Consider the following 19,797-nt stretch of genomic DNA (forward strand, 5'->3'; position numbering starts at 1 on the left):
TCAGGGCATGCAGTGGCCCCAGACTGGGGGCCTGTGTACCTCTCGGGTCTCCAAAGGTCTGCAGCTCCTCGGGCCCTTGGGCCATGCCGGGACTTTGGGTCAGAGGAAGGCCTTCCAGCCCCTCCTGAACCCTGAGTGGGGCCAACAGAATGGCTCCATGGGTAGCCCCTTCCTCAGATGGCCCAGCCCCTGACGCACCCATCTCAGCCTGGTGCAGGCTCCCTCTGGACCACCTGGGGTCAGGGCCAGCATCCCTGGCCCTGAGCAAGAGGTTCTCTGGAGTGCAGGGTGTGACCCCACCCTTCCTGGAGCTGATCAGGTCTGGGGGGCCAGGACACCCATACACGGGCTGGGGTCCACACCCTGGGTGCCCCCGGGGGCCCAGAATAGGCCTTCACCAGCCCCCACCCTTCAAAGACTCTGCTAAGAACCTGAGTGCCCACCACCTGAGCACCCACCCTGCACCCACGCCCCCAGAGCTCGGACCACCTTCCACTCCCCAGGCCCCCAGCCAGGACAGTGCGGTGAGGGTCGGCCACTCCGCTGGCCTCAGGGGCCACCTGCCAGGACGAGCCTTTCTCAGACATGTTGCATCCCTGAGGTCATCACGTGCCGTCATTGCTCAAGAGCCACAGGGGCCCCTTGGCCCTGCAGTGGCATTTCTGTGTCCCAGGCCAGGGGTCGCCCAGCAGTCAGCCGGCTGGGCCTGCCCTCACGGGACCCTCCTGCCAGCTCATAAGGACCACCGGGCCGCCCCGCCGGGCTGCTGTCTGGAGTCACCTTCACCTGACCGGGGGCCGGGCCCCGCCCCTGGGCCTAAGCAGGGCTGCGTCTCTGCATGCGCGCCTACCTCCAGGCCCGGTCTGGGCTGTGCCTCATTAGCTGGACGCAGGCCGCTGGACGTCTCGTCATCATGCCTCATTAGCTGGACGCAGGCCGCTGGACGTCTCGTCATCGCTCCCTTAGTGCGAGCTGCTGCCCGCAGCCGACGGAGAGGGGTTGGCAGAGCCCACGTGCCCCCTCGCTCAGAAACTTCTCTGCCTGGCTCGCTGCTTCCCTTGAGGACAGGGAAGGGGTCGGCAGGGCCAGGGAGCCCTCGTGGGGACTGGGGGACCACGGGGCCGCGTGTCCCCCCGAAGCGGGATGGAGGATGTGCTGCAGCTGAACCCCACCCCTCGGCCAGGCCTGGCCCCTGGCAGGCCAGTGGGCTGTGCTCTGGGCTCACGCAAGTGCTCCTGCTGTCCTCTGGAGACCCCTGTCCACCCCAAGTGCCCCCTCTCCATCAAGGCACAGAGGGAGGTGGGGACCAAGGTCCCCACACCACAAGTTCCGGCTTCTCATGGCTGGCCCACCTTGGGGTCCCTGCCTGGGCACAGAGACTGTGGCCTTGAACCAGGACCTCCCTCGGAAGGAATCCTTGACCTCCTGGAGGAGGTGGGAGAGGTGGGTTGGCTGGCGGGGCTGGCGGGGGCGGGTGCTGGGAACTGACCAGATGCAAGGTCCCTCACGACTTCACAGCAGCCCTGGCCATCCCAGATGGGGGAACCAGAAGCCCAGACAAGGGGAATGACTTCCCTCCTCTCCAGGACTAAAGACCTGCCTGGCCACAGGGCTGAGGTGGGGAGGGGTGCTCCAGGGTCCCAGCTGCCCCGCTGTCCAGTATGTGCTGCCCCCGCATGGTGGTGGCACTCAGCGCAGGGCTCTGAGCTGGCCTCTCCTCACGCCCCCGGAGCCCGACAGGCCTGCTGCCGTGGCCAGTGAGAGGCCCCTCCTTCAGCAGGACCTCCCCTCCCCAGCCTGGCCACAGCTCTGCAGGAGAGTACCGATGCGCTCAGGCCCCAGGGCGAGGGATGACGGGTTCCCTCCTCCCCCCGCCAGAGCTCACAGGTAAACCGGGTCTGTGTGCCTCATCCGTTCACCCCCTCGTTCCTCCAGCAGTCCCTGAGCACCTGCTGGGCGCCGCCCTGTCCCAGCCCTGGGAGCACACAACAGCGGCCCTGGGGCTGGGGGCCACGTCTGGTCTGCCCTGAGCTGCTCAGGGATTCTCAGCCCTAAACCCGGGGCAAACAGGGCCATCAGTCACCTACCTGGAGCTGACCTCTGCACGGGGAAGACAGCTCACACACAGCTTATATGAGTGCCCAGTGTGAGAAGATGGAGGCCGAGAAAGCGAACAGGAAGTGTGTGTGTGTGGGGGGGGTGCCATTTAGAGCAGGGTGGTCCCCAGTATGACCAAAGAAATGGGCAATACCTCGAAGTTGCTAGGATTCAACCCCCCTTCGAGGGGGTCCTGGTTTGCAGGAACGGTAACTTGTGTAGAGGGAGTGGGCTGCTGTCGTGAGCTGGGTTCTGCAGCGAGGAGTGTGGAGCAGCTTGTCCTTGCCTGCTCTCTGGTCCCCGGAGGTCAAGCCGAGGCCAGGGTTTGGGTGTCCAGTGGAGTCGCCAGAGGAAGGGGAGGCAGCTGAGCAGGCAGGGCTGGGCGCTGGGTCCTGGCAGCGGGGCTTCCTGACAGCACTGCCCATGGTTCGGGGGCACCTCTCGGGCAGGTGTGCACCCACCCGCCAGCCCCCAGCAACAGGCGCCCCCTTCCCCCTCTTCTGGTCAGAACGGGAAGAGCAGTCGTTCCTGAAGAAACATCATGAGCACAGCTTCCAGTAAGATTCTGATTAATTCTTTTAATATGGCTGTTTATTACTTTGAGACAACTGACCCTTTTTTCCTAAAACTCTTCATTTGCACGTTTAAACACATTTTTCCACGTTTCGCTGGGTGCCACTGACACAACCTTGGCACAGGACAGAGGGTGGTGGGGCGGGTGTGAACACAGGCCCCACTGGGGAGCGGGCTCGGGGCTGGACCCCCTGGCCGGATGATGCAGCGTCTGGGCGCGGGGTGTGCGGGAAGGGGCTGGGGGTGCGCGGGAGACTGGGAGGTGCGAGGACCCTCCGAGCAAGAACGCGGGTTGAGGGGAGGTGGGACCTGGGAGACGCCAAGGCCTGGATGACTGCTCCGGGGAGGGGACACTGGGGGCTCGTCTGGCCCTAGGGCGTGTGCGCAGCTGTGACCCCTGGGGAGGGCGTGTGCCCAGCCCTTGGGAAAGAGGCGCTGGGGTGACGCAGCTCACCGGGTGGGCGCACCTGCCTCTCCAACGGGAAGTGGCAGCTGGCGCCTTGGGCGAGAGGGCCCTGCAGCTCCGACCAGCGCGGTCGCCCACGGCGCTCCCAGCCCTCGAGCCCCAGAAGCGTCTGGGGCTCAGCCACGGGGCGGACCAGGGGTGGGGTGCAGAGCCGGCCGCCACTGATCCCCCCAACCTCAAGTTCCGGTTTCCGCCGGGTCCCTCATTGGAGGGTCGGGTTCCCCCGGGGGTGGGGGGTGCGCTGGCGGCCTGCCGGGGAGCAGGTGGGGAGGGGGGCAGCTGCGGGGCGGGCCTTCGGGACGAGGCTGGGGCTTGGCCGGCCCTGGAAGGCAAGGGGAAAGGGCCGCGGCTGCTGCGCGAAGCGGGCCTCGAGGCCTCCGGGGCAGGGCGGGGCGGGGGATGGGGGACTCAGGAGGGTCTGCGGAGTCTCGCGACGCCTCTGCGGCGACCCGGGGCTGGGCTCCAGGGCCCGCGTCTCCCGCCGCCCCGCACCGCCTTGGCTTTTCCTGAGCAGAGCGTGTGTGAGGACGCCTCCCTCGCCTTGGGCTGCAAGTGTCTGTCACGTCTCTGACCCTCCCGGGAGGGACAGCAGGACAAGCGATCAGCTCCAGGGCGCTGTGCGTCCCGAGGCCCGAGCGCGCCGCAGTGCCCTCGCCCGCGGAAGAACGCGTGCCAAGGAGAAAGCCCTGGCGCGTGTAAACACTGCCTGAAACATATGTTTTAAAAATGTCTCACTTTAATTATTAAATGGTAAAATTGACGTTTTGATTCAATTTTTATTTTATATTGGAGTGTAGTTCATTTACAATGTTGTGTTAGCTTCAGCTGTAGGGCGAAATGTTATTTATCCTCCCCCCCTGCCAATTAAAAATTGACTTTCTGATTTTGGTGTACAGTTTTCTGAATTTTAACACATTTGGATAGCTGTCCCTGTCACAGGGTACACACAGTTACATCACCCCCAAATTGCCCCTGCCGTAACTTTGGGCACACTTCTCTCCACCGTAACCCCTGGCAACCGCTGACGTTCTCCTTGATGGTATGATGTTCTCCGTGGATGGAATCAGGCAGAAGGCAGCTGGGACTGGTCTCTCTTGCTCTGTAACACCTTTGAGATTCATCTGGGAGATTTCCTGAGTCAAGTTTGTTTCTTTTGTGATGCAGTCCTATCATGGTGTAGATCAGCAGAGTTCACCCCGTTGAAAGATGTCTGGGTTGTTTTCAGCTGTTACAAATAAAGCCTCTGGCCATATTCGGTGCAGGTTTCCGTGTGAACACACATCTCCATTGCTCTGGGATAAATGTCTGGGCAGGATTGCTGTATCCAGCAGTAAGGATACAGTTACCTGCATGCGAAACAGAAGCACCTCCCCGAGCGGCGGTGTGACTCTGCCTTCCCAGCATCAGCGTCCAGGTGTTCCAGTGGGCTCACAGCCTCGTCAGCACTTGGTATTGTCAGTATTTCTTCCTTGTTGTTGTTATTTAGTCGCCCAGTCATGCCCAACTCTTTGTGACCTCATGGACTGCAGCCCTCTGTCGATGGAATTCTCTGGGCAAGAATACTGGAGTGGGTTGCCGTTTCCTTCTTCCAGGGGTCTTCCCGACCCAGGGATCCAACCCGAGTCTTCTGCATTGGCAGGTAGATTCTTTACCACTGAGCCACCAGGGAAACCCATTTCTTCTTTAGTTTTTTGTTATTATTTCCTCAAAATATTTTTTCAGCCCCACGGTCTTTCTCCTTTCTTCAGGGACTTCAGCAGCACAAATCCAGCCCCTCTGTCACGGCCCCATGGGTCCCTGAGACTGTTCATTCTTTAACATCTCTGACTATTTCTTAGACTAATTTCTACTGATCTGTCAAGTTCAATGATTCTTTCCTCTGTCATCTCCATCCTGCTAGCGAAACCACCCAGTAAGTTTTGTTTTGCCTCATTTATTGAATTTTTCAGTTCCAAAATTTCCGTTTGCTTCTTTGTATCTTTCTATTTCTTTGCTGAGTCATTCTGTTAATATTTTGTCAAGGCTGTTTGTAGTTTCTGGTTAAAAGCTGGTTTAGAGTCCCAGTCAGATAATTCAAGTTATCTGTGACATCCCACTGTTTGTGTCTGTTGTCTTTTCTTCTGTGAGGAGAGTTGAGATTTTATATTCTGTGGACACCAGGTGACTTCAGTTCCTATCCCCGATACCTGAGTATTACGGGTCTCCCCCTGCCCGTGGAGAATGCTGGTTTCCCATGGTCTCTGCTTCCAGCGTTCAGTGATAGCCAGTGTTTGCTATTCTACTCAGGTCTGTCCCCGTGTGCATGCCTCGCGCTTAGTCTGAGACCTGGGTGGAGGTCTGCTGGTCAGATCAATTTTCCAGTCATTTCGTATGTTAATTAGGGTCAGCTCCACGCACAGTCGGGCTAGTGGCAAGAGCAGGAGTTAAAGACTTCAAAGCTTCTAGTGCCATTTCCTTAAATGTCTTCCTCTCCATTATTTTCCTGGTACTTTCCACTTACCTGAAGGTTCCCTTTTCCTCCACCAGAAACCATCCATTTCTGCATTTGTGACGCATTTGCGGCCAAATGGCAAGCGGTCATAGAGGAAGAAAGCTGCTAATGAGTGCGTTCAGCAAGGTCCCAGCCCCCAAAATCAACACACAAAATTCAACCGCATTTCCATGGGTTAGCAATGAACAAGCCAACGAGGAAACTGAGAAAACAGTTTCATTTACAATAGCATTGAACGGAAGTGAAATGGATAGGAGTAAGTTTAACAAAAGGAGGCAAGACTTGTACACGTAAATCTCATAGCATTTCTGAGAGAGATTAAAGAGGTCTAGATAAGCAGGGAGACATTCGGTGTTCATGGGGGTGTTGTTCAGTCACAAACTCATGTCTGACTCTTTCCGACCTCATGAACTGCAGTACGCAAGCCTTCCCTGTCCTTCACTGTCTCCCAGAGTTTGTGGGGGAAGACTCAATATTGATAAGATGCCAATACTCCCCAATTGGATTAACAGATTGAATGCAATCCCTGGGCTTCCCAGATAGCACTAGTGGTGAAGAATCTGTCTGCAGTGCAGGAGATGTGGGTTCGATCCCTGGGTTGGGAAGATCCCCTGGAGGAGGGCATGGCAACCCACTCCAGTATTCTTGCCTGGGGAAGCCCATGGACAGAGACTGGTGGGCTACAGTCCACGGGGTCACAAAAGAGTCAGACAGGACTGAGCCACTGAGCACATAATACATGCAATCCCTATCAAAATGCAAGCAGACTTAAGAGGGCCAGAAATCAATAATCTGACCATAAAATGTGTATGGAAATGTAAAGGACACAAAATAGCCAAAACAATTTTTTAAAGGAACAAGGTTGGAGAAATTACAGTTTCCAGTTGTAAAACTTATAATAAAGCTACAGCAGTAAAGACAGCATGTTTTGGGGGTAAGGATTGACACACGTCAATGGAACAGGATTGAAAGTCCAGAAATAAGCCCATAGATTCATGATCAAATGATTCGTGGCAAAGGTTCCACAGTTTTCAGTGGGAAAAGGATAGTTTTTTAGTAAATGGTGCCATGACAAGTGGATATCCACACATTGACAGAGGAGTTTGGACCCTTACCTCACACCATACACAAAAATTAACTCGAAATGAACCATAAACCTAAATGAGAGAGCTAAAGCTATAAAACCTTTCAAAAGTCAGAGAAAATCTCTGCGCCCCTGAGTTATGCATAGTGTTCCGGTACAGCACTAAAGACGGAATCCAGGGGAAAGGAGATCGGGCTTGGTCAACAGGAAATGTTCTCTGCCTCAAACGGCAGCAGTAAGGTGATGAAAATGGGGGTGAGTGTCCACAAGTCACACATGCGAAAGAACACTCACGACTCAGAACAGGACAAACATGCACTCTAAACTGTTCTGTATATTTATACAAAGAACACTCACAACTCAAAAATGAGACAACCATACACTTAACACGCTTCTGTATATTTTACCACAATTTACAAACATATATGGGCTTCCCTGTGGCTCTGTTGGCAAAGAATCCGCCTACAGTGCTGGTGACCTGGGCTCGTCCCTGGGTTGGGAAGATCCCCCGAAGGGAAAGGCTACCCACTCCAATATTCTGGCCTGGAAGATCCCATAGACTGTATAGTCCATGGGGTTGAAAAGAGTTGGACACGACTGAGTGCCTTTCACTCGCTTCACAAACATATATCAAAATTTAAAGAACAGTTAAAAAAAAGCAGCCCCAGTGAAAACAGGTGGAGTGTTTGATGAGACATTTCACAAAAGGAGGAGGGGAGCTGGGTATCTTCTTTGGTGAAATGTCTCATCAAATAAATGTGAGAAGATGCTCAGCATCATTAGTTATTAGGAAAATTCAGATTGAAACCAAATGCAAAACAGTGTCACACCCACTAGGACGGTGATAATCAAAATGAAAGGTGATAACAAGCATTGACAAGGTCATGGGAACATTGGAAACCTTGTATATTGTTGGTCTGGACACAAAACACAGAGCCAGTTTCTTCAAAAGTTACACAGAGATGGCCCAGCAGCCCCACGGTGAATTATCTGCCGAAGAGGAATGACAATGTATGTGCACATGGAGACATGTACACGCATGTTCATAACAATCTTATTCATAAGAGCTAAAGTGTGGGGGAAAAAAAAACCCAAATATCCATCAACTAGTGAATAGATAAGCAAAATGGCTCTCTACAATGGAATTTTTCCAGTAGTCATGTATAGATGTGAGAGGGGACCATGAAGACCGAGTGCTGAAGAATTGATGCTGTCAAACTGTGGTGTTGGAAAAGACTCTCGAGAGTCTCTTGGACATCAAGCAGATCCAACCAGTCAATCCTAAAGGAAATCAGTCCTGAATATTCATTGGAAGAACTGATGCTGAAGCTCCAATACTTTGGCCACCTGATGCAAAGAGCTGACTCTTGGAAAAGACCCTGATGCTGGGAAAGATTGAAGGCAGGAGGAGAAGGGAACGACAGAGGATGAGATGGTTGGATGGCATCACCGACTCGATGGACATGAGTCTGAGCAAGCTCTGGGTGTTGGTGATGGACAGGGAGGCCTGGCGTGCTGCAGTCCATGGGGTCTCAGAGTTGTACGTGACTGAACAACACTACCATCACCATGGAATATTTTTATGGGAATGAACTATGGACCCATTACATCATGGATGAACTTCAAAATGCGTGTGCTTGAGAAAAGCAGCCAGACAGCAAACACTACAAGGTGTAGACTCTGTTTATGTGAAATGTCCAAAAAAGGCAAGTCTATGAGGACAGAAAGCAGGAGCTTGGTTGCCGGGGGCTGGGGTGGGGGGCGAGTGACTGCTTGCGAGGACAGGAGGTCTTCAAACCTGCTAAAATTGGACTGTGTGGTGGTGGCTGCACGGAAATCTTACTAAAATCATTGAATTGTGGGCGGCTCATTGAAGTTGTTGAAAGTGGGTGGACTTCACGGTATGTAAATTATACCTCGATAAAGCTGTTTTAAAAATACTTTTCACAGATTTTATTAGATTTCCATTTAACTCTATGAGAAATGTTTAAAGTGGCTCAGAATATTTTTAACATGAGGAATTTGGCTTATTATTAAAAATGCAGATAGCTGAAAGGAAATGCCTGACGTGGACCTGCCTCTAGGGGCCCTGGTGGAGGACTCCCCATCCCTTTCGCCCCCACGAGTCCTGGAGGGAGCAGGCCCTCTGGAGGTGGGGGACCCCCTGCACCTCTGGGGACCGAGGGGAGGCTGGGGTGCTGTCTAGGGGAGTGGGCTCCTGGGTGGCGGTGGCTCCAGTGGGAGGGCCCGTTGGAGCGGTTAGCCAGGACAGCCTGGTGGCCCCACAGACAGAGGCCTGGAGTCGGCACAGGGCCAGGGTGGGCCTGGATGGGCACGCCTGAGAGAGGGGGCGTCGGGAGGCAGACACCGCCTGGAGGATCCCAGTAGGGGCACCCGAGGGCGGGCAGCGTGGGCAGTCTGGACGGAGACTGACATGGCGCCAAGGGGTGGGCCAGCCCCCAGGTTCCCCCACCCTGCCTCTCCCCGAGACCCCCACCCCCGGGCCGGGGCTCCTCCTCTTGGAGCCCCAGAGTCCCCAGGCAAGGCAGTGCTGCAGAGTGGCCACGCACACTGAGTGACCAGGCCCTGCCCGCTGCACCCGACAGCCCTTCGGCCCTGGGGCCCTCCCACCGCAGCTCCTTCCTGCCCAGCAGGGCCGGGAAGCCCAGCAGGGCCAGCCCTGGCAGGGAACCTGGACTTCCGGCGGCAGCGGACCTCTGGGCCGGGGTCTTGGAGGCGCTGCCAGAGCAGGGCCGTCGCTGCCTCCCCTCCCCGCCCCCGTAACCAGGCCTGCACGCACTCGTCTCCTGGCCCCCAGCTCTGGGTGCCACAGCTCATCCGGCCGTTAGCGCCAGTGGCTGCCGGCCGCAGCCAGGCGTAGGGGTCAGGCACCCGGCAGACGGTGCAGGCGACCACGCATGACAAGGATGGGACCGAGCGGCCTGGGCGGGGAGGCCGGCGGACTGTGTTCCAAGTTCCCAGGCACTCCAGTGCCCCTGCCCCAGACCCAGGCCGGTCACACGGGGATGGGACGGCCCCCCAGGCAATCGGCTGAGGGCTGCTCCGGACGGAGGGGCCTTGCTGTGCGGGGCAGGGGGTCACCCGGGCACCTGGGAGGGTCCTCCTCAGGTCTGACCGGCCTTCCGCCTCCTGAGCCATCAGGGACCCGGCCGCCTCCCCTCTCGCAGGACCTGGAGCCCCCCCACCCGAGTCTGGCCCCAGAGTCCACCCAGCTCGCCCACCCTGCCGAGGGACCGCGCCTCAGGGCGGCTCCCCCACCGCCCTGCGGCCGTCGACGCCTCTCCCTGCTCAGACCTCGGCGAAGACCCCCTTCCCGAGACCCTGCTGCCCTTGTGGCTCTCGGACGCCCTCTGGGGATGGAGGCGGTTCCTGCGCGCGAGCCAGCACGCATGTGCGCTCTAACACGGGTACACGTGTGTGGCCACCCGGCCGCCACGGCAGCTGGCAGCTGTGGGGCGGGAGGGCCCGGGGCAGGAGCCTCGCGCCGCTTCCCTCTGCCTCCCCCATCACCAGCTTCCGACCCCTGGCCCACCCGCCCCCACGGGTGCTGAGTCACGGGGCCCCCCTCGGGCTGCGGGGGCGTCGGAACAGACCGAGTCCCAGAGGCAGCTGGGCGCGTGGCGGGAGGACGCCCGGAGTCCCGGGAGCACCGGGGCGCACGCACGCACAGCCGCCCTGCGGGGTCACACGCGCATGCACACGAGCCCCCAGACACACACGCCCACTGACCCCCCCATGTACACACAGCCTTTCTGTGCCCAGGGGGTCCCCCCGGAGCTTCCTGGAGGGGAAACTGAGGGGGCTGCTGGGCGACTTGCACAGGGACCCCACAGCAGCCCCTCACCTGCTCCAGGGCCGCCCGGGGCCGGGGCGCCTCCTCTGGTCCTTGGGTGGGGGGCCTGCTGGGAAGGGTGCTGGGCCGGCCTCGGCCGGGGGTCTCAGCGGCCCACATGCCTGGAGTCTGCGGGGCAGCCCGTCCTGACCTCTCAGCGGGGAGAGCTGAGGCTGGTGGAGCTCTCAGAGGAAGGCCTACGTGTGCCCGCCGGGGCTCTGCTGGGGCCTGAGGGGCCCTGAGACCCCACCTCCCCCCTCAGCCCCTCCCCCGAGACCTCACCTCCCCCCTCAGCCATTCTCTGAGACCTCACCTCCCCCCTCAGCCATTCTCTGAGACCCCATCTCCCCCCTCAGCCATTCTCTGAGACCCCACCTCCCCCCTCAGCCATTCTCTGAGACCCCACCTCCCCCCTCAGCCCCACCCCCGAGACCTCACCTCCCCCCTCAGCCGTCCCCCCACGCAGCTCACCCAGGAGGAGCAGGTTGTTGGGGAATCCAGGCTGCGGGTGAGCGGAGACCCCAGGGGTGTGTTGCTGGTGGAGGCTCGGCTGCCCCCCAGGTCTGCCCGTCCCCCAGCCCACGGGCTCCCCCACCTGTCGTGGCCCCCCCACCTCTCCACTCTCTGCAGAGCTGCTAGGACTGACATCTCCAGGCCCGCTCTGAAGCCCGCCCAGCAGAAAGGCTGACCCTGACCCCGAGAACCCCACTGCCTCGTCTGGGTCCCAGCCTGAATCCACCATGCCCACCGGTCTGGGTCATGGCCCCGGGGCTTGGGGGCATCTGGTTCCCTCCAGAGGGAAAGGGCCCTTTGTGCTGGCTCTGGGCCAGGGAGTGGGGGGTCTGGGGCAACGCAGGAGCCAGCGACAGGGAGCCAGCGACAGGGAGATGGGAGGCTTGGGGCAACTCCGAGGGAGGCTCCAGGGCGGGCTGTGGACGCCTCCCCCACCCTCCACTCAGATAGGCCATGCCAAGACAGGAGCCCCAGTCCAGGCTTCTTCAGACCCGCACCACCCAGGGAGGATGTGGTGGGTCACCACGCGGCTTACCTGGGTGTCAGGAGCCCCTGCCCGGCCTCGCCCAGGGCTGGAACCTCCCGGTCCTCCTGGTCATGGGCCCCAGGACCCAGGGCATCTGCTGCCGCCTGGCACCAGCAGGGCCTTCTCGTCATCAGGGTCCCGCCCCCTCCCCACAGCCCAGGCTCGGGTGGGGGCCCCGGGGCCACAGGGGGCAGGACAGACGGCCCTGGCCAGGCCTGGGCGTCAGCGGCCCTCCTTGCCATCCTGCCAAGGAGGGGGCTCAGGCTCCTGGGGGGTGGCTGGGGGGGTGCATCACGCGAAGGCCCCAGACCAGGTACCCGTCTTCCTGGCAGGTATGCAGGCCCAGTGCCCTCAGAACTCCCTGCCCACAGAGGCCCGGGTCTCGGAGCAGGCCAAGCAGCCCCCCGGCAGGAGGGGCCAGAGGCCAGGCTGGAGCCGGCCCACCTTCCTGAGCTCCATGGGGGTGGGGTCCCGGGTGGGGAGGGTCCCTGAGCTCCGTGGGGGGTGGGGTCCCGGGTGGGGAGGGTCCCTGAGCTCCGTGGGGGGTGGGGTCCCGGGTGGGGAGGGTCCCTGAGCTCCGTGGGGGGTGGGGTCCCGCCCTCCAGCACCTCCCTGGCACATTCAGGGCTGAGTGTAGGTGCCCTGCCCCCCAAAGCCCTTACTCATTCATCAGAGCATGGACCCCCATCTCACTGTACCCAGGCCAGCATTGGGGGTCTGTCTCCCTGGAAAGGGCCTCTTTTCAGGCACCAAGCCAGGGGAAGGGCCGTGACCAGTGCTGGAGGGGCACGCTCTGCCTGCCCCCTCCCACCGCTCGGGCCAGACTGCTGGGAACCCTTGGGGGCTGGGGCGAGGGGCGGGGTGTCTGTTGTGTAATCCAGGCTTGGTTTTGCCAAGGCTGCCTGGAAAGTCGGCCAGCCTGGAAGCCACGAGCTGGAGGCGCGGGCAGAGCCCCCCCCCGCCCCACCAAAGATCTCTGTGGGGGGGCAGACCCATGAGACACCCCGGGCTGGCATGTCATCGGCTGGGCCTCTGCACCCCCAGCCACAGCTGTGGGTCAGGGGTGAACTGGGCCCAGTGAGCTCCTGTCCCTCCTTGTGCACTGGGACCAGCGCCCAGCCTGGCCGACCCCAACCCCTGGTGCCGCCCAGGACCCCAGGCGGCCCACCCCGCAGCACTGCTCCTGCGGGGGCCCCCCGGGGCTGGTGAGTGCGCCTGTGTGGGGCCCGTCCCCTCCAGCCACGTTGCTCCTGAGGGTCAGGCAGGTGGGTGGCCCTCTTGCTGCTGCCTGTCCAGCCTCCGCGCCACTTCGGGGCCGCCCAGCCTGTCCCTTCGAGTTTCCTTCTGTGCTTTCTGCAGCATGGGGGTTCCACTGGCCAGGGTCTGGACGCCCAGAGGGCCTGCCTGGGATCACTTCCCTTTTCTGTGAAGCTGGGGCACCAAAGCCACGCCAAGGTTTCGTTTCAGGGTCTGTGGCTGAGGAAAGAAACTTAGTGAGGCCCAGCCAGCTGTGGCAGGTGGGTTTCCATCCGGCGTCCGGACTCTCCCTGGGAAGCTGAGCCAGCGCCCACCAGCCCAGCGCATAGTGCGTCGCTCCCCGGGAGGGGCGCACAGGAGCGGGGGGCCACGGCGTGCCAGGCTTCCACTCTTCCCAAGGGGAGCCCCTGAGGGCGAGCTGTGAGCAGGCGGTTCTAAGGGGGCTCAGTACTAAACTGGCCGAGGTGTTAAAGCCAAGTGGAGATGGGGGACCAGCCGAGTGGAGCAGGGCCACTGGACAGGGCAGCCTCTGGAGCAGGGCGGCGGGGAGAAGCCCGTGAGCTGGCAGCCTGGGGTGCCAGGCAGTGGTGGGGTCCGGCCCTCTGCGCTCTTCAGGCAGCCTGGCCCACTGCTTCAGCCCCAGGCTGTGCACACCACCCACGGTGCCAGTAGCCTCAAGGGGGGCTGGGGGTCCTGCTCGCAGGTACAGTCTCATCTTGGTCCCCAGAGGCCCTGGGTCAGAGGAGCCCCTTCTCCCTGCCTCCCGTCCCAGGCCTGCAGGCCTAGTTCTAACACGTAGGACAAACCCCACCTCTGCAGGGAGCCTGCACACACCAGGGGCGCAGGCCTGCTGGCAAGTGGGCCCCTGATTCTGGGAGCCTCCTCGCCTTCCCAGCTGGCTGCAGCACCTGGAGACTAGATGGGGGGTGCCTCCCACTCCCCATGGCTGGACTGGGCCCCATGCTAAGACGAGCTGGATGGTCTGACGGATGGACAGACAGAGCATGGGGTGTGAATGGGCAGGGTGCCCAAGACCAGCCCAGCACCCTCCACTGCAAGTGGGGACCAGGATCACAGTGACATGGGGTCACTGTCACCAGAGTGGGGGTCCCTGTCCTCCACCCTGAGCGTCCCGTTCCTGGGAGGATGTGGGCAGGCTGGCCAGACCAGGGCCATGGGCAGAGTCTCCAGTGCGCCCACCCACACTGAGTGGCCCCCGGGATGCCAGGCCTCAGGAGCAGCCCCTGGGGAGACCCCCGGCCCCAGGCAGGCCACGAAGAGCCGCTGAATCCCTGAATGGCCCAGCCAGGAGCCCCCCAACCCTGCCCCCCAGAAGGGTCTTCCAGCTTCACTTTCTACAATCTCTTGCCTCTGCTCTAACCTTTGAGCCCAGAACGGTTCTGGCCCAGGTCTGTTCCCAGGGCCTTCCAGCAGGCCTGTGAGCTGGACAGACCCTGTAAATGCCAGACCCTCCGCAGCCCCCCTGGTCTCACACCCTGGTGCACGTGTTTCCACCTGGACTTGGCCACGGCTCCTGCCCACCACCTGTCAGGCCAAGACCCAACCACGCCCACCTGCATTCTCTGCACTTGCAAGTCTCCGCCTCTTGGCAGACTTTTACCCATCCTTCAGCCTCTTGGGGCCACTGCCAAACAAGGCTCCAGATTAGGGTTGGCAATGACCTCCCCCGCTAGACCCACCCAGACCCAGCTCCCTGCTCCTCTCCCAGGGGCCCTGAAGGCACAGCGTGTTACCCACTCCCTAGGGCGCAGCAGGTCAGAGAAGGGGGTGGCAGGGAGGCCAAAGCTGGGAGGGAAGCGCCTGAGCCCCTCACACTGCCGCCTTCCCCAGAAAAAAAGCAAAGAGTGTTAAACGGAGACCAGAGGCCCCTTCTCCCCAAACCTCCTCCCCTCTTACTCCAGACTAACCCAGAAAACACAGGACGTCCGTTTAATACAAAACAATTTAATTGAAATACCTGTATAAAAAATATGATTTCCAGACATCTCACTTTTAAACTGAAAGAAGCCCCTATCCACAGTGCCTGCACACACCGGGATCGCAAACACACAGCTGCTGAAATAAATTAAAGGCTTGAGACTCTGTCCCCCCACCCCCAACCTCCAGAGCCAACAAGCAGACTGTACAATGTCAATAATTTAAAACCCACCCCGCAGGCGCAGGGCCTCAAGGTGGCAGGGTCACCCATGCCCCTTAAATTAGCCGCTGTACCAGCCCACCTTCTGACAGACACAGGAAGGACTGGGGCCTGGGGTCCACACGCACAGCCACCCCCTCCTCCGCCCACGGGCCTTAAGGAGGTAGGGCTGCTGGGAGGGAGGAACCTTGACAAATAAATTAAACAATAAATAGCCCTCCTTGGGGTCACACCATAAATAAGACGTCTGCACACGCACACACATCAGGTGGGTGGGTGGGCAGCAAGGCCTGAACGTTGCATTGCTTGTGCACAGTCGTGCCCAGACAAACACCGAGACATTGGTTGGGGGGGGGGGGGGTCACGAGGGACCCTGTGCCCAGGTGAGACGAGGCCACAGGACTCAGGAGTGCTCCTTGTCCACTTGTCCAACATGTCAGACGCAGAGGCGCCCGGGGGGGGGGGTCAGGGCCCCCTCCGGAGTGACACAGGAGAGGGACGGTCTCGGGTCAAGCGCCGGTGGAGGGCAGGCAGGACCTGGCTTGGTCCAGAGTGTCTTTGGACAGACAGAGCTTGAGAAAACCAAGTCCCATGAGAGCAGCGTTCGAAAAGGCACTCAAAGCAAAGGAAACGGGTTGGTGCCAAAGGCAAAGGTCACCAGGGGTCAGAGATCACTGCTTTCGTAAACGAGCAGACAACCTGGTCAGGGCAGGGGGTCCCTCCGGCCCCGGGGCCAGGCACAGGCCGTGCTCACAAGCTCTCACTGCTGGAGGTGGTGCTGGCCCCGTCGTCGGTGTCGAGGGCACAGAGCCGCAGGTCGCAGCTCTCTGGGGTGCCCCCCTCAGCCCCCAGCATCCAGGGGTGGGCAGAGATCTGGTCCAGCGAGGGCCGCTCCGAAGGCCGCAGGGACAGACACCACTGAATGAGCTGCTGGCACTCTGAGGAGGAGAAGAGGATCAGCAGGAGGCCTGCCGCACCCCGCTGCGCCCCGCGGCAGGCCCAGCCCCCTCACACACCTGGGGAGACCCTCCTTCGGAAGAAGAGGCGGCCCCGGAGAATCTCCTCGTCCTGCTCAAAAGGAATGTCCCCGCACACCATGTCGTAGAGCAGCACACCCAGGGACCACACGGTGGCCGAGCGCCCGTGGTAGCGGTGGTAACGGATCCACTCCGGGGGGCTGTACACGCGGGTGCCTGGAGGACACGCGGGGCTTAGCACGCCCGCCCCGGGGCAGCGGCCGGCAATCCACACCCGGAGGCCTGAGCCGCCGCGACAGCCTGCCCCTCCTTGCCCTGGAAAAACCCCGGCGGGCGGGGCCTGCCGGGCGCCCCGCCCCCCAAGCTGGCCCGGCGCGGGCGGCGGGTCACGTGAGCGCGGGCTCGGGTTTCACAACAAACAGATGTGAGGTGAGGATACGGGAGGGGCGGGGAGCCCCGGCTTCCCCGGCTCCGCAATGCGGGCATTTCTGCGCTGCGCCCCCACGCTTCGCGCGCGCGCGCGCGCGGATAAAAGACTCGCGGCGGCGCCGGGCTCCCGGCCGGGCCAAGGGAGTCCCGAGCCCACCCCGCGCCCCCACCCACCGGACACAACGGCCCGAGAGCCCACTCTGGCCGTGGTCGCGAGCGAGCCGGCGCGGCGCGCGGTCCCAACAGTTGCAAGCCCCTCGATCCTCTCCGAGGAGAGGGCACTCACCGTCAAAGTCGGTGTAGACCGTGTCGCGGAGCAGCGCGCCCGAGCCGAAGTCGATGAGCTTGAGCTCGCCCGAGCGCAGGTCCACCAGCAGGTTCTCGTCCTTGATGTCGCGGTGCACGACCCCGCAGCTGTGGCAGTGGCGCACGGCGGCCAGCACCTGCGCGAAGAAGCGGCGCGCCAGGTCCTCGTCCAGGGCGCCGCGCTCCGTGATGAAGTCAAACAGGTCCTGCGCCGGCTCGGGCCGCTCCAGCACCAGCAGGAAGCCGTCGGGCCGCTCGAACCAGTCCAGCAGGCGGATGACCCCGCGCGCGCCGCCGGCCGCGCCCACCTTGCGTAGCAACACCACCTCCAGCGGCACAACCGCGCCAGCCTAGGGGACACGGCGGTCAGCGCACTCCACCTGCTTCCCGTGCCCCCGGCTCCGCCCGGCGCCCCCTCTCCGCCCGGCGCCCCCGCCTGCACTTACGATGCTACCCCACTCGGTCACCCGCTCCTTCACCACGTGCTTCACGGCCACCTGGGGAGAGGGGACCAGTGGTCAGGCCCGCGAGGACGCAACGACGCGCGCGGGTCGAGAATCCCGAGTGCCCGGCGGCCAGACTCACCGGGAGCCCGTCAGCGATACGGCTGCCAGCGTAGACCGTGCCGAAGCCGCCGCTGCCCAGCACGGCGCCCACCTGATACACTTTCTCGAAGCTCTCCTTTTCGGCCTTGGCTGTGGGGAGCCCACAAGCAGGGTTGGGGCAGCTGGGGACCCCGGCCCCCGGTCTCCCCCGGCCCCCCGACCCTAGTGCGCCCCAGGCCCCCGGCCTCCTGACCCTAGTGCGCTCCAGATCCCCGCCGCCGCATACCTGGCTGCAGGATCTTCACCGGGAGGTGGTCCACGCCGCCCGGCCCGCACAGGTGTGCCAGAGAGCCGAACTTGGAGAGCAGCATCGCGGGCGGCGGCCGGGCGCGGGCCCCGGCTCCGGGTCTCCGCGCCGCCTCTCGCCCGGCCCGGCTCCCCGCGCGGCGGCGGACGCGGGAGGGCGGCCTCCCGGGACCGCGCGGAGCCCGGACGCGGAGAGCGGGAGGGCGAGCCGGCCTCCGAGCTCGGGCGAGGCCGCCCGCGCGGCGCAGTGCCCGGCAAAGCCCCGCGTGTACTCCGCGGACGCGCCTCAAGCCGAGCCGCTTACACGCGCCGGCCGCCGCGCCCGGGGGTTTTGGGCCACGGTCGCACGTATCCCTCCGCGGGGGCGGGCCAAGCCGGGCCCCGCCCCCTCCGCCCGGGCGGTGGCGCGAGGACAGCGGCGCGCCTTCCGGGGTGGGCGGGGCAGGCCCAGGGCGCGGCGAGCCGGCTGGGACTAGCTAGCGGGAGCGAGGCCGCGGAGGCGCACGGCGCGGCGGGGCGCGGTGGCACACGTCACTCCTACGCGCGCACACGGGCGCCCGCTCCCGCGCTCGGGGCGGAGCCGCGGGAGCCAATGGGAGCCCGCGTTTGCGAAGGGCACGGGGCCTAGCCATTGGCGACGCCCGGGCGGGGCGCGGTCAGAGCCCCGCCCCAGGCCGCGCTGGGAAGGTCACCGGCGAGACCGGTCCGGCGCCGGCGGTCCCGCAGGGAATGCAGCGACTGGGCGGCGAGGAGCCGCGGGATTCGGGAGTCGGCTTCCGGTGCCCCGGGCTGTGCTCGTGACCCCTGGGCAGGCCGCGCCCCCGGACTCGAAGCCCCCGCCTGGGGTGAGGCTCCGTCCTGCCCACCCCGGACCACAGTCTCCACTCGGCCTGCCCTCACACCTGCAGCCCGAGGGCCTTCCTGACCGTGCCTGCCCCCGGGGACCTTTGACCCGCTGTCCCCGTGCCTGCAGGGCAGTCCCCTGCGCTCCACCCACCTGGCTGCCTGCCAGGCCCAGCTGCTGTCCACTTTACCAGGGAGGCCACCTTGACCGCCTGTGTCAGGACTGGCACCAGCCCAGGTCTTCATGGCCGTGGTCTGGACCTGAGCCCGTTCTCCGCCTTCTATACAGCACAGACCCATTCGGCCCCACGGTTGCCGACCTCAGCCCAAGGTCACCACCAGCCTGAGCAGCTCAGGTGTGAGCAGCCGTCTGCCAGCTTCCCATCCCCCCCCCCCGCTGAGCCCAGATGCCCACTGCTTCCCACAGCCATCTAGAGAGGATTGGGGATTGGGGGAGCCAAGAGGTCAAGGTGCTGGTCCTTCTGGCATTGCAGATACTCGGTGTGGCCCCTGGGGGCCAGGCTGGGGTCACATCATTGCAGCCCCACCCCTGGGCCCACCCGAGAGAGGTTGCCTTCAGGTGCGCCCTCCAAGCATGTGCCTCCGAGGCCCTGGCCAGCCTGCCCAGCCTGCCCCAAGTCACACCCCTTGGTTGCCACTGTCGCTGACTCAGGGCAGAGAGTGGACCTTGCACTGGTACAGCTCTTGGGTTCTTATCTCCCTGGAACTCTGTCCACTGCCCTCCTGCCATGTGGACATGAGGCCAGGGCTGGCCAGTTCACCACGGACCTGGGGCTGGTAAGAGCTACTCACAGGGTCAGATCCAAGGCAGGGCGCCCACCCCTGCAGTGGAGTCCAGAGACTCCCATCTTCTTGTGGGTTTTTCTTGGGGACCAGTGGGTGGTCCACAGGGTCTTCCGCGTGGGGTCAGGCTGCTCCAGGTTCCTGGACCCATAGCCTGTCCTGTCCTGGGGAGGGTAAGATTGCAGTAGAGTGTCCTGGGTCTCGGTGTCAAGATGTGCCTCTGACGGCAATTCCAACTCTGTCAATAGGGGCCAAAGCCCCCCGTGGCCTCCCCTGTGGGCCTCCAGCCCCCCATGTGAATGTCCTTGGGTGTCCTGACCTTGGGAGTCAGCCTTGGGAAGCCGGCATCCTGGAGTGAGGGCCACCCCTGCCCCCCACCAGCTCTGGAGTCTTGACCCAAAGACCCTGAGTCTCCTCAAACTCAGAGCAGGGTTCACTCTCCTTCAGAAAGGGGCGAGGTGTGTCTCTCTTCCCCCAGCCCTAAGGTGGGCTGAGCCACCTCTGGAAGCCCCTGGGGTCTCTGGGAGTGGGGAGGGGTCCCCCACCTGGTCTGGGAGTGGAGGAGAGAG

The 19,797-nt window shown here is 62.2% G+C and overlaps 1 protein-coding gene across 1 annotated transcript; it reads right to left on the minus strand.

Annotated features, from left to right (window-relative positions):
• Nucleotides 1–14,809: 14,809 nt before the first annotated feature.
• PIM3 (Pim-3 proto-oncogene, serine/threonine kinase) lies at nucleotides 14,810–17,906 on the minus strand. Its single transcript, XM_043440706.1, has 6 exons — nucleotides 17,562–17,906; nucleotides 17,316–17,425; nucleotides 17,177–17,227; nucleotides 16,711–17,080; nucleotides 16,035–16,211; nucleotides 14,810–15,956 (listed from the first exon to the last, which is right to left on the minus strand). The coding sequence occupies exons 1-6, from the start codon at nucleotides 17,644–17,646 to the stop codon at nucleotides 15,769–15,771; spliced, it is 981 nt and encodes a 326-aa protein (XP_043296641.1). The 5' UTR covers nucleotides 17,647–17,906; the 3' UTR covers nucleotides 14,810–15,768.
• Between the last annotated feature and the right edge of the window lie 1,891 nt (nucleotides 17,907–19,797).

This window comes from Cervus canadensis, chromosome 21 (genome assembly GCF_019320065.1).
Source record: "Cervus canadensis isolate Bull #8, Minnesota chromosome 21, ASM1932006v1, whole genome shotgun sequence".
NCBI lineage: Eukaryota > Metazoa > Chordata > Mammalia > Artiodactyla > Cervidae > Cervus > Cervus canadensis.

What these genes read in the sequence shown, in the direction of transcription:
- PIM3 (XM_043440706.1), bottom strand. Translation starts at nt 17,646, where the DNA reads ATGCTGCTCTCCAAGTTCGGCTCTCTGGCACACCTGTGCGGGCCGGGC. An exon ending in GGTGAAGATCCTGCAGCCAG is followed by an intron (nt 17,426 to 17,561) that starts GTATGCGGCGGC and finishes GGCTCCCCACAG; the next exon opens with CCAAGGCCGAAAAGGAGAGC. An exon ending in TGACCGAGTGGGGTAGCATC is followed by an intron (nt 17,081 to 17,176) that starts GTAAGTGCAGGC and finishes CGTGTCCCCTAG; the next exon opens with GCTGGCGCGGTTGTGCCGCT.